We start from the raw sequence: 15,000 nt of genomic DNA, 5'->3' as shown, positions 1-15,000 counted from the left end.
CATGAGATTTTACACACACACACACACACACACACACACATATACATATACACACACACACACACACACACACACACACACATATACACACACACGCACACACTGGTACAGATATGAGGATTTAGGACGTTTGATTGTATGATTATTTCTGCCTTCCAGATCCAGATGAAGTTATTTATGACGACGTTCCGAGGGAGAATTCGGGATCCACTACAGGTCAGCGTGTCTGTCTGTCTGTCTGTCTGTCTGTCTGTCTGTCTGTCTGTCTGTATTTCTATGACTTCTCCATTTCACTGCACTAACTCGCTGTCTTCTGCCTCTGTGGTGTCTTTATACGCTTTGAGTCAAAATACATTTCTAAATCTGTTCATTTTGTTTGTATTAAAGCAAAGAATGACAGAAAAGTTGTTCATTATCATGATTCATTAGCACAATGTAATGCTACTGACTTCAAACTACTGAACTTCTAAACTGATAAAGAAAACCTCATAGAATCTGAGCAAGCTTAAAACTACTGAACTTCAGCACAGCTCGAGCTGATCATTTCAAACCACTATCAAATTACAAAGTACTAATTTAAAACTTCCATTCAGTTATCTAGATGTATTTATTTATTTATTTGTTTGTTTGTTTTATTATTTAATTTATTTTATTATAAAATTAAAATGTAATATGATAAAGCTGATAAAGAACAGTATTATACTCGACTGCAAACCACTAAATTTAACTGATAATCAATTAAACTGTAACGAACCGAACTGCAGCACGGCTCAGTCTGATCATTTTAAATCAGTAAACTACTGAAACACTGAAATCACACCACTAGGCTGATCAACTCAGACTTCTAAAGTGAAACTGAGATTAATAACTCTACTGAACTGTCTGACTCTACTGAACTGTCTGACTCTACTGAACTGTCTGACTCTACTGAACTGTCTGACTCTAATGAACTGTCTGACTCTAATGAACTGTCTGACTCTACTGAACTGTCTGACTCTACTGAACTGTCTGACTGTGACTCTACTGAACTGTCTGACTGTGACTCTACTGAACTGTCTGACTCTACTGAACTGTCTGACTCTACTGAACTGTCTGACTCTACTGAACTGTCTGACTCTAATGAACTGTCTGACTCTAATGAACTGTCTGACTCTACTGAACTGTCTGACTCTACTGAACTGTCTGACTGTGACTCTACTGAACTGTCTGACTGTGACTCTACTGAACTGTCTGACTCTACTGAACTGTCTGACTCTACTGAACTGTCTGACTGTGACTCTACTGAACTGTCTGACTGTGACTCTACTGAACTGTCTGACTCTACTGAACTGTCTGACTGTGACTCTACTGAACTGTCTGACTCTACTGAACTGTCTGACTCTACTGAACTGTCTGACTGTGACTCTACTGAACTGTCTGACTCTACTGAACTGTCTGACTCTACTGAACTGTCTGACTCTACTGAACTGTCTGACTGTGACTCTACTGAACTGTCTGACTGTGACTCTACTGAACTGTCTGACTCTACTGAACTGTCTGACTCTACTGAACTGTCTGACTGTGACTCTACTGAACTGTCTGACTGTGACTCTACTGAACTGTCTGACTCTACTGAACTGTCTGACTGTGACTCTACTGAACTGTCTGACTCTACTGAACTGTCTGACTCTACTGAACTGTCTGACTCTACTGAACTGTCTGACTCTACTGAACTGTCTGACTCTAATGAACTGTCTGACTCTACTGAACTGTCTGACTGTGACTCTACTGAACTGTCTGACTCTACTGAACTGTCTGACTCTAATGAACTGTCTGACTGTGACTCTACTGAACTGTCTGACTCTACTGAACTGTCTGACTCTACTGAACTGTCTGACTCTACTGAACTGTCTGACTCTAATGAACTGTCTGACTCTACTGAACTGTCTGACTGTGACTCTACTGAACTGTCTGACTCTACTGAACTGTCTGACTCTAATGAACTGTCTGACTGTGACTCTACTGAACTGTCTGACTCTACTGAACTGTCTGACTCTACTGAACTGTCTGACTCTAATGAACTGTCTGACTCTACTGAACTGTCTGACTCTACTGAACTGTCTGACTCTACTGAACTGTCTGACTGTGACTCTACTGAACTGTCTGACTAATGAACTGTCTGACTGTGACGCTACTGAACTGTCTGACTCTGCTGAACTTTCGGACTCTACTGAACTGTCTGACTCTACTGAACTGTCTGACTCTACTGAACTGTCTGACTGTGACTCTACTGAACTGTCTGACTCTAATGAACTGTCTGACTGTGACTCTACTGAACTGTCTGACTCTAATGAACTGTCTGACTGTGACTCTACTGAACTGTCTGACTCTGCTGAACTTTCGGACTCTACTGAACTGTCTGACTTTACTGAACTGTCTGACTTTACTGAACTGTCTGACTTTACTGAACTGTCTGACTTTACTGAACTGTCTGACTTTACTGAACTGTCTGACTGTGACTCTACTGAACTGTCTGACTTTACTGAACTGTCTGACTGTGACTCTACTGAACTGTCTGACTTTACTGAACTGTCTGACTGTGACTCTACTGAACTGTGTCTCTACTGAACTGTCTGACTGTGACTCTACTGAACTGTCTGACTCTACTGAACTGTCTGACTTTACTGAACTGTCTGACTCTACTGAACTGTCTGACTCTACTGAACTGTCTGACTGTGACTACTGAACTGTCTGACTGTGACTACTGAACTGTCTGACTGTGACTACTGAACTGTCTGACTCTAATGAACTGTCTGACTGTGACGCTACTGAACTGTCTGACTCTACTGAACTGTCTGACTGTGACTCTACTGAACTGTCTGACTTTACTGAACTGTCTGACTGTGACTCTACTGAACTGTCTGACTTTACTGAACTGTCTGACTCTAATGAACTGTCTGACTGTGACTCTACTGAACTGTCTGACTCTACTGAACTGTCTGACTAATGAACTGTCTGACTGACTCTACTGAACTGTCGGACTCTACTGAACTGTCTGACTCTACTGAACTGTCTGACTCTACTGAACTGTCTGACTAATGAACTGTCTGACTGTGACTCTACTGAACTGTCTGACTCTACTGAACTGTCTGACTCTAATGAACTGTGTGACTCTGACGCTACTGAACTGTCTGACTCTAATGAACTGTCTGACTGTAATGCTACTGAACTGTCTGACTCTACTGAACTGTCTGACTCTACTGAACTGTCTGACTCTACTGAACTGACTGACTCTAATGAACTAACTGACTGACTCTAATGAACTGTCTGACTGTGACTCTACTGAACTGTCTGACTCTAATGAACTGTCTGACTGTGAACCTAATGAACTGTCTGACTGTGACTCTACTGAACTGTCTGACTCTAATGAACTGTCTGACTGTGACGCTACTGAACTGTCTGACTCTGCTGAACTTTCGGACTCTACTGAACTGTCTGACTCTACTGAACTGTCTGACTGTGACTTTACTGAACTGTCTGACTTTACTGAACTGTCTGACTTTACTGAACTGTCTGACTGTGACTCTACTGAACTGTCTGACTCTACTGAACTGTCTGACTGTGACTCTACTGAACTGTCTGACTGTGACTCTACTGAACTGTCTGACTCTACTGAACTGTCTGACTCTACTGAACTGTCTGACTGTGACTCTACTGAACTGTCTGACTGTGAATCTACTGAACTGTCTGACTCTACTGAACTGTCTGACTTTACTGAACTGTCTGACTGTGACTCTACTGAACTATCTGACTCTACTGAACTGTCTGACTCTACTGAACTGTCTGACTGTCTGACTTTACTGAACTGTCTGACTCTACTGAACTGTCTGACTGTGACTCTACTGAACTGTCTGACTGTGACGCTACTGAACTGTCTGACTCTAATGAACTGTCTGACTCTACTGAACTGTCTTGACTTTACTGAACTGTCTAACTCTACTGAACTGTCTGACTGTGACTCTACTGAACTGTCTGACTGTGACTCTACTGAACTGTCTGACTCTAATGAACTGTCTGACTACTGAACTGTCTGACTGTGACTCTACTGAACTGTCTGACTCTAATGAACTGTCTGACTCTAATGAACTGTCTGACTGTGACTCTACTGAACTGTCTGACTCTACTGAACTGTCTGACTCTAATGAACTGTCTGACTCTACTGAACTGTCTGACTCTACTGAACTGTCTGACTGTGACTCTACTGAACTGTCTGACTCTAATGAACTGTCTGACTCTACTGAACTGTCTGACTGTGACTCTACTGAACTGTCTGACTCTACTGAACTGTCTGACTGTGACTCTACTGAACTGTCTGACTTTACTGAACTGTCTGACTGTCTGACTTTACTGAACTGTCTGACTACTGAACTGTCTGACTGTGACTCTACTGAACTGACTGTGACTCTACTGAACTGTCTGATTTTACTGAACTGTCTGACTTTACTGAACTGTCTGACTGTGACTCTACTGAACTGACTGTGACTCTACTAAACTGTCTGAATTTACTGAACTGTCTGACTTTACTGAACTGTCTGACTGTGACTCTACTGAACTATCTGACTTTACTGAACTGTCTGACTTTACTGAACTGTCTGACTGTGACTCTACTGAACTATCTGACTCTACTGAACTGTCTGACTCTACTGAACTGTCTGACTGTCTGACTTTACTGAACTGTCTGACTCTACTGAACTGTCTGACTGTGACTCTACTGAACTGTCTGACTGTGACTCTACTGAACTGTCTGACTTTACTGAACTGTCTGACTTTACTGAACTGTCTGACTGTGACTCTACTCAACTGTCTGACTCTACTGAACTGTCTGACTCTACTGAACTGTCTGACTTTACTGAACTGTCTGACTGTGACTCTACTGAACTGTCTGACTTTACTGAACTGTCTGACTTTACTGAACTGTCTGACTTTACTGAACTGTCTGACTTTACTGAACTGTCTGACTGTGACTCTACTGAACTGTCTGACTTTACTGAACTGTCTGACTGACTCTACTGAACTGTCTGACTCTACTGAACTGTCTGACTTTACTGAACTGTCTGACTGTGACTCTACTGAACTGTCTGACTGTGACTCTACTGAACAGTCTGACTTTACTGAACTGTCTGTCTCTACTGAACTGTCTGACTGTGACTACTGAACTGTCTGACGGTGACTCTACTGAACTGTCCGACTCTACTGAACTGTCCGACTCTACTGAACTGTCTGACTCTACTGAACTGTCTGTCTCTACTGAACTGTCTGACTGTGACTACTGAACTGTGACTCTACTGAACTGTCTGACTGTGTCTCTACTGAACTGTCTGTCTCTACTGAACTGTCTGACTGTGACTACTGAACTGTGACTCTACTGAACTGTCTGACTGTGACTCTACTGAACTGTCTGACTCTACTGAACTGTCTGACTCTACTGAACTGTGACTCTACTGAACTTTGACTCTACTGAACTGTGTCTCTACTGAGCTCAAACTACTGAACTGTTAATAACCTTATCCATCCATCAAACTGTTTACATGCTGTTTTCACACACTGGTAGCACATGCGGTCTCACATTTCAGTCTTTTTCTGTTGTGCACAACACTTTACATTATCTCATGTAACTGCTGCTATAATACTAATGTGTTTATTCACGTAATATTGTTGAACATACAGTATTTACACTGGTCAGTGCTGATTCTGTTTATTGTCTTTTGTGTGATGTCTTGTAACTTTACGTCTGCACTGTCTTTGTCCTGCACTGTCTTGTCTGTCTTTTTGTCTTGTCCTGCACTTTGTACACCAGGTTGTACAGATGCACTTTATGTATCTAGGACTAACTTACTAAGTCCTTATAGCTCTGTCTTTGTTTTATAGCACCACAATCCTGTAGAAACGTTGTCTCATGTCACTGTGTACTGTAACAGCTATATATGGTTGTAATGACAATAAAAGCTTCTTGACTTGACTTGTTAAACTCTACTAAAGTCAAACTACTGAACTGATTGACTCAGACTAATAAACTAATAAGTTGCTCGTTTCAATATACCAAACTGTCCAAATGACTATACTGAACTCAAACTGCTGAATAGAATGAAACTACTAACCTGCTAAAATCAAGCCACTGAAAAACTTAAAATGTGCACAGTGCTCAGCTCAAACTAATCACTACTCCCAGTATTACACTCAACCGAAACTGCTGAAACTCAAACTTCTTAACTCAACCTCATAAATGAACCAATCGAAGGTACTGAATCAGCACCAAATACTGAACCGCTGCCTTTTACTAACATTTAGTTTAGCATGTCAAATTTGTGGTGAAGTTCGTCCGATCAGCATGTCTAAATGTGGAAGAGGTGTGTGTGTGTGTGTGTGTGAGTGTGAGAGAGAGAGAAAGAGCTGAGATTCTAATAATACTCCAGTAAAAACTTGTATATTTACTTTCACTTCCTTAGAAAAAAGTAAAGGATATGGTGATGGTGGTGATTTTAAATGTGTGTGTGTGTGTGTGTGTGTGTGTGTGTGTGTGTGTGTGCAGACGTGGATGAGATGATCTATGATGATGTGGAGCTGGGTGAGGAGGGAGGCAGCAGCTCCGTGGAGAACGGCTGGAGCTCCAGTGAGTTCGAGAGCTACGACGAGGAGAGCGATGGAGAGAGCGGGAACGGAGAGAACGGCCTCCTCCCCAATGCCTTCATCCGCCGACACACACCCAGCACCAAAACACACGTATGTGTACACACACACACACACTGCTTCATACACCAACACACACAAGTACACAATATAACGAGTAATAATCCAGAAAATAAAAATAATTCGTGTAGAGCTTTATTACACACACATTGTGTAGCAGGTTTGTAGATGAAAATATGTGACAATAATTCGTCCATCTTCAGTTCCGTAAAAATCTTTGAATTCTTTAAGAATGAATCAACAGAAACCCAATCAGAACCTGAACGGCGCCTCTTTGCCTCGTATCAGGTGAAAACCAGGACGTAGAGACACTTAACACAAACGACTCTGTAGATAGAGTCAGGAGACAAAACGCTGAACATCACGGAAGTGCGCGGTGTAGAGAGGGGGAAATACGTCACGCTGAAACATTAGAGGAAGTCGGATACGGACGAAGGAACGTCTGGTGGACTACAGGACAAAGTTAAACAGAGCAAAAAAGATGAGAAAGCTGTGAAAGATAACAGAAGCTGCTCGGGTGCAGAAGCACAGAGACGAACTTTTTTCCTCACTGACGTGAAAGCGTGAGACGAGACGTTATTTAAAGCGGTCGCACGCCGGATTTATCCAATCAGGGTTGTTGATGCGTGAATATGCAAATGAGAAGAAGGTTACAGCAGGGTTTAGGAATGTACAGTGTGACACAAGGGCAGATTCTGAAGAGCCAGGATTCAGTGTTAACCCCGGGGGGGCAGTAGGAGTGGTGTGAAACCTCTGACCATATAAACCCTTCATATACTACACTTACAAATTATGTGTATGTTTATTGCTAACGCTGAGAGAGAGAGAGTTATTTATTTATTTATGATGCACATTAGACATTGCATATTTTGAATGTAATTAAATATATGAACATGATTTTTTTGCATATGGAGACTAATATATTTTGGGCTTTGTATCTGGCACACTGTTGCTAGGCAACAAGGAAATATGAACGCTGAACATTCTAACGGCGGGTTAAGTACAAGTTAATGTACTAGACAAACAACACTGTTCCTTAACACAACGTCTCTAGATTTTAAAAAGACTATTAAGGGAACGTTCATATAGGATGATGAGAAACGTTGCAGCAGCGTTGTAGAAATGTTTAAAATGTTACGCCTCGGAAAATCTGACAAATAAATTTTGCTAAGATAAAAAAAAAAAAGGCAACATAAAAGCAACCACATGGGTCTGTGTGTGTGTGTGTGTGTGTGTGTGTGTGTGTGTGATGCCTCGCTCTGCTGCTTTCTACGCAGCTCTCTCAAGATCTGACTCGCTTGAAAGAGCATTATGAGCGCAAGGTGAAAGATCTCATGACGAATGCAGTGGGCGCGGTTGAGCTGCAGCAGCTCAGACACAAACATGAGCAGAAGGTAAAAAAATAATAATAAAAATAAATAAATTCCTCCATCCGTCCGTCCGTCCATCCATCCATCCATCCATCCATCCTGTTTCTTCCCCTGTTAACACCCTGCTGGTGGTGGGTCTCTTGTCTTTCATGTCAATTCTCACCTCCCTGCATCAGCGCTATGGTAGCATGCTAGCATTAGCGTCTCTGAGCTACGTTTCCATTCCAAATGTTTACGTCAATATTTACAACAATAAAAAATATACTGTAAGTAAATAAATAATCCTAACTAACAACTGGAGTTCCCTAATGGCTAAGTCTCTGTCTCTGGAATTTATTAGCAAAGTTTACCTACACTCCATGCTAACTATCTGATTTGCTTGCTGGCTAGTGCTAGTTTTTTTGTAGTTTAAAAATATGTAGGATTAAAACTTTTTGTCCTTTTATCGACTAGTTTGTTTTTAAACTAGCTAGCAAATCGGTATGACTCTCATAATGTATCTCGGTTTAATAAAGCTAGTTGATCGATACTGCTAACTGTTAAATAAGACATCAGTGTAAAAGCTACGTAGTCAATCAGCTCGTTTATGAAACAGCGTAAGATTTATTTACACGCTGACTAGCTACTAAACATGCTAGTATGTGTGCAAAGTGACTAGTGAATAACAGTTTAGTGTGATGTCACGATAAAAGTGCTAAATAAAAAACGAATTAGCAAAAAACTTAGCATGTGTTAGCATGTGTAGCTAGACAACACAGCATCTGTTTTGAAGGAAACTGACAAAAACATAGAAAACTGCCGTGTGGTAACATGCAGAAACTGGAATCCATGTGAGGGGAAAAAATCAATACAAACAGGTGGATGGAAACTTCTGTGTTTGATGTGTGTGTCTCTGTTGGTTCTTCTAACTTGTGTCGCTTTGCATGTCATTAATGTGTTGTGTACGTGTTGTGTAGTGACTGCTCCAGCAGATTCAAGACAACTTCTCTTGTCAAGACAGACAGGCGGGTAAACAGACTGACAGCAGGCAATCATACTGGATGATGGAGAGGATAGAGCAATTGAAATAGAGCGAGAGAGAGAGAGAAATTAGTCCACATTACATTACTCTACACTACACAAGACTAAACTACACTACAGTACTTTACAGTACACTACAGTACACAAGACTACACTACTCTACAGTACTGTACACTACACTACAGTACTTTACACTACACTACAGTACACAATATTACTCTACACTACTCTACACTACAGTACTGTACACTACACTACAGTACTCTACACTACACTACAGTACACAATATTACTCTACACTACACTACTCTACACTACAGTACTGTACACTACACTACAGTACTTTACACTACACTACAGTACACAATATTACTCTACACTACACTACTCTACACTACAGTACTGTACACTACACTACAGTACTTTACACTACACTACAGTACACAATATTACTCTACACTACACTACTCTACACTACAGTACTGTACACTACACTACAGTACTCTACACTACACTACAGTACACAATATTACTCTACACTACACTACTCTACACTACAGTACTGTACACTACACTACAGTACTCTACACTACAATACAGTAGACAAGATTACACTACACTACTCTACAGTACTTTACACTACACTACAGTACATAAGATTTACTCTACACTACTCTACACTACACAACACTATACTATACTATAGGACTCTACACTAAACTACACTACAGTACTTTACACTACACTACAGTACACAAGACTACTATACACTACACTACAGTACTCTACATGACACTACATTAAACTATACTACACTACACAACACTATACTATATTATAGTACTCTACACTACACTGTAGTACTCTACACTACTCTACACTATACTACAATATAGTGTAGAGTAGTGTAGAGTACTACAGTGTAGAGTACTGTAGAGTACTATAGTATAGTATAGTGTATAGTACTGTAGAGTACTATAGTGTAGTGTAGAGTACTGTAGAGTACTATAGTATAGTGTATAGTACTGTAGAGTACTATAGTGTAGTGTATAGTACTGTAGAGTACTATAGTGTAGTGTAGAGTACTATACTATCGTACTCTACACTACACTATAGTACTCTACACTTCTCTATACTACACTACTCTACACTACACTATAGTGAGTACACTATAGTACACTCTACACTATAGTAATATAGTATAGTGTAGAGTACTGTAGAGTACTATAGTATAGTGTAGAGTACTGTAGAGTACTATAGTATAGTGTAGAGTACTGTAGAGTACTATAGTGTAGTGTATAGTACTGTAGAGTAGTATAGTGTAGTGTAGAGTACTGTAGAGTAGTATAGTATAGTGTAGAGTACTGTAGAGTACTATAGTATAGTGTAGAGTACTGTAGAGTACTATAGTGTAGTGTATAGTACTGTAGAGTAGTATAGTGTAGTGTAGAGTACTGTAGAGTAGTATAGTATAGTGTAGAGTACTGTAGAGTAGTATAGTGTAGTGTAGAGTACTGTAGAGTACTATAGTGTAGAGTACTGTAGAGTACTATAGTGTAGAGTACTGTAGAGTAGTATAGTGTAGTGTAGAGTACTGTAGTATAGTATAGTGTAGAGTACTGTAGAGTACTATAGTGTAGAGTACTGTAGAGTAGTATAGTGTAGTGTAGAGTACTGTAGTGTAGTATAGTATAGTGTAGAGTACTGTAGAGTAGTATAGTGTAGAGTACTGTAGAGTAGTATAGTATAGTGTAGAGTACTGTAGAGTAGTATAGTGTAGTGTAGAGTACTGTAGAGTACTATAGTGTAGTGTAGAGTACTGTAGTGTAGTATAGTATAGTGTAGAGTACTGTAGAGTACTATAGTGTAGAGTACTGTAGAGTAGTATAGTATAGTGTAGAGTAGTGTAGTGTGCTATAGTATAGCACACTACACTACTCTACACTACTCCACTCTACCTTACACTACACTACTCTACACTACACTATAGTACTCTACACTACACTATACTATATTATAGTACTCTACACTATACTATACTACTGTACACTACTCCACTCTACCTTACACTACACTACTCTACACTACACTATAGTACTCTACAGTACTCTACATTACACTATAGTATATTATAGGACTTTACACTACACTATACTATAGTACACTACACTATAGTATATTATAGTACTTTACACTACACTATACTATAGTACACTACACTACAGTACTCTCCACTACACTACACTATACTCTGCTCTGCATCCTGTCTCATCACAGTATCCTGACTGGACTGAGGGAAATGTATTCACTGACCTTGAAAATCATTCACACAGTAAATCAGTTGCTGCTGCAGTCATTATTTCCTTCTCTGTTTTTCCCCCATGTGTCACTTTCCCTGAATATGATATCATTATATACTGAGATAAAGTTCATTCATTCAGCACCTTGACGATCATTTTCTTTCATAGCCGAGTTTCGTCTTTTTTCTGTTGTGAGGTTGTTCCTCGCTCCTCTACACTGTAATTTTAACAATCTTAGTGTTAGTGTAATAGAGGAGGAAGAGACTTGAAAATGTGGCTCGGTTTATGGATAGAGGATCAATGTAGGGTCTGTGCTGTGATGGGTTTTGTTAAGGCCAGGATCAGTGTTGGGTTTAGGGTTAGTTAGAGTTTAGGTTTTTAAAGGTGAGTAACTGATGTCTAAAGCGTGAAAACTTAGTTTTATCACATATTAATGAAGTTAAAACTTTTTTTTTTGTTGTTGGAAAATGGATCACACACTAAGCATTTCATGGATTGTAAGAAGGGGGCGTGGCTTCTAGGAGGCGTCCCAAAACGCATCAGTCTTTCCAAATGAATCTGTCTTTAGGTTTCATAGAGGAAGGAAATGAAGACCTCTGTTTTATGACATACTAGTGCACTCTTAGTCACCGTGCACGAAGGCGATCAGGTCTGGTGTCATCTCAAATCTGATTGGTCGGAATTGATCAGGTGTGGCGATAAAAAGGTTATTGTATATTGTAGCGGTGAGAAACTGTCTGGAGATCTAGAGATGAAGTCGTACTATAGCTCAAGATGAATTCAGACTTTGTTTCAATTCTTCTTCGAAAGACAATATACAGACTTATAATTGACATGTTAAATATATGTTAGGAGAAGATGTTTGTGCTGCGCCATGACTCAACAGTCTGGATTAACGCCGTTACCGTCCTGAAGTAACGTCTATCTGAACTAACACGTACCTGTGAGAGTGTGAATTTGAGCTTGTGCAACTGACACATAGTTTGTGCTCATGGAAACAGATGCAGAAGTTTGTGAGGGCGGCCAAGCACGGCACCAAAGACGGCCTGGAGAAGACCAAAGCGGCGGTGAAGAAGGGGAAGTCCTTCATACGAACCAAGTCTTTCGGTCACGGTAGGATCTCTTTTGCATTTGCTCTATAGGATATTTACTAGTGAAATTAAACATGGACTACAGAGATTAGCTTAAACCCTGTGTGTGTGTGTGTGTGTGTGTGTGTGTGTGTGTGTGTGTGTGTGTGTTTCAGAGAGGAAGTCATCATGTTTTGAGGAAGAGCCATCCGAGTTCTTCATCGAGGTGGAGTGTTTAAATGTGGAACCTGTGTTAGGCCCCGCCCCTGAGGGCCTAACTCAACAGCAGGTATACACACACACACACACACACACACACACACACACACTTGAACATTCAGTACAAGTTCAACTAGCTTTGAGTTTGATAAAGGTTTTCTTTTTTTTTATAAATTTTTCAATGTTAATTTATACCTTTTTTAAATAATGATTTAAATGATTAATAATTTTAAGTTAAATTATCAACCTTTTTTATAACTAGCAGTAACAGCGATGTACAATGACAAAGATACGATCAGGTGCACATATTTTGCCATTTAAATTATAATATGAATTAATTTCACCTGCGATTCTAACGATTCAAATGATTCAGAATTACTTAATATAGCGAGTATTTGATCGTTCAAACCCCATTCGACAGAATTTTATGCGTCATCTACAATTTGGTTTGTTTACTAAGAAAAACACCAAGATGTTGATTTTAAAAAGTTAGATTTTTATGTAGAATATGTAACTGTAGCTACACCAGGATCGTACCAATAAAACGGCCAGGATTACACACGTGTGTGTGTGTGTGTGTGTGTGTGTGTGTGTGAGAACAGGTGGTGAGGAGATGTATTCTGGAGTCAATATTAGAGAGTGAGAAGAATTATTTGGACTCACTGAAGAGAATATTAGAGGTGAGTGTTAGTGTTCACTCCTTACTGAGACTTACACACACAGGCCACGCCTCCTTACTGAGACTTACACACACAGGCCACGCCTCCTTACTGAGACTTACACACACAGGCCACGCCTCCTTACTGAGACTGACACACACAGGCCACACCTCCTTACTGAGACTGACACACAAAGGCCACGCCTCCTTACTGAGACTGACACTCACGGGCCATGCCTCCATACTGAGACTGACACACACACACACAGAGGCCACACCTTCTTACTGAGACTGACACACACACACACTCACACACACACACACACAGGCCACACCTCCTTATTGAGACTGACACACACAGGCCATGCCTCCATACTGAGAGTCACACACACACAGATGCCACACCTCCTTACTGAGACTGACACACACACACTCACACACACACAGAGGCCACACCTCCTTACTGAGACCACACACACAGAGGCCACACCTCCTTACTGAGACTGACACACACACACACACACAGAGGCCACACCTCCTTACTGAGACTGACACACACTCACACACACACACACACACACACAGAGGCCACACCTCCTTACTGAGACCCACACACACACACAAAGACCAGGCCTCCTTACTGAGACTGACACACACACACACACAGAGGCCACACCTCCTTACTGAGACTGGCACACACACACACACAGAGGCCACACCTCCTTACTGAGACTGACACACACACACACAGAGGCCACACCTCCTTACTGAGACTGACACACACACACACACACACAGAGGCCACACCTCCTTACTGAGACCCACACACACACACACAAAGACCACGCCTCCTTACTGACACACACACACCACACTCAGAACCACACAAAGATCACGCCTCCTTCACTAAACTGATAAACGTATTTCTAAAACAATGAATTTCCTGTGTAATTCCCTTGCAGCACTATGAGAAGCCCCTACAGGAGATGGATCCTGGACTGCTGAGCGACAGGAAGTGTAAGGTGGTGTTTTACCGTGTGAGGGAGATCCTACAGTGTCACGCCATGTTCCAGATCGCTCTGGCCAGCCGTGTGGCAGACTGGGATCAGCTCCAGACGATCGGGGACGTGTTCGTCGCCTCAGTGAGTCCCAGAATACATATTTATAAACCAACCCAAAGGAGCATTACTGGTGTTTCCATCGACGTGAAGCCACGCCTCCTTACTTAGTCTGTTACACACAGGCCACGCCTCCTTACTTAGTCTGTTACACACGACACGCCTCCTTACTTAGTCTGTTACACACATGACACACCTCCTTACTTAGTCTGTTACACACATGACACACCTCCTTACTTAGTCTGTTACACACATGACACACCTCCTTACTTAGTCTGTTACACACAGGCCACGCCTCCTTACTTAGTCTGTTACACACATGACACACCTCCTTACTTAGTCTGTTACACACACCCCTTATTAGCTGTTACAACAGCCCCCTTATAGCTGTACACACCCCACTTACTTTACACACAGCACGCCCCTTATTAGTGTTACACACAAACACACCTACTGTTGCACACCAAACAACCCCACTGTGTTCACACACCTAGTCCCCCACTCACACACACACACCAT

At 41.1% G+C, this 15,000-nt stretch overlaps 1 protein-coding gene across 1 annotated transcript in view; it reads left to right on the top strand.

Annotated features, from left to right (window-relative positions):
• The window catches only part of arhgef10 (Rho guanine nucleotide exchange factor (GEF) 10), a 78,834-nt gene that overhangs the window by 27,785 nt on the left and 36,049 nt on the right, over positions 1 to 15,000 (top strand). The window contains exons 7-13 of the mRNA XM_060879644.1: positions 160 to 216; positions 6,569 to 6,759; positions 8,004 to 8,120; positions 12,418 to 12,529; positions 12,663 to 12,775; positions 13,308 to 13,385; positions 14,326 to 14,505. Coding sequence (XP_060735627.1) covers positions 160 to 216; positions 6,569 to 6,759; positions 8,004 to 8,120; positions 12,418 to 12,529; positions 12,663 to 12,775; positions 13,308 to 13,385; positions 14,326 to 14,505 — 848 coding nt within the window. The remainder of the gene's footprint in view (positions 1 to 159; positions 217 to 6,568; positions 6,760 to 8,003; positions 8,121 to 12,417; positions 12,530 to 12,662; positions 12,776 to 13,307; positions 13,386 to 14,325; positions 14,506 to 15,000) is intronic.

Source organism: Tachysurus vachellii, chromosome 10, assembly GCF_030014155.1.
Source record: "Tachysurus vachellii isolate PV-2020 chromosome 10, HZAU_Pvac_v1, whole genome shotgun sequence".
Lineage (NCBI taxonomy): Eukaryota > Metazoa > Chordata > Actinopteri > Siluriformes > Bagridae > Tachysurus > Tachysurus vachellii.
This window is presented reverse-complemented; position numbering and strand designations above follow the sequence as displayed.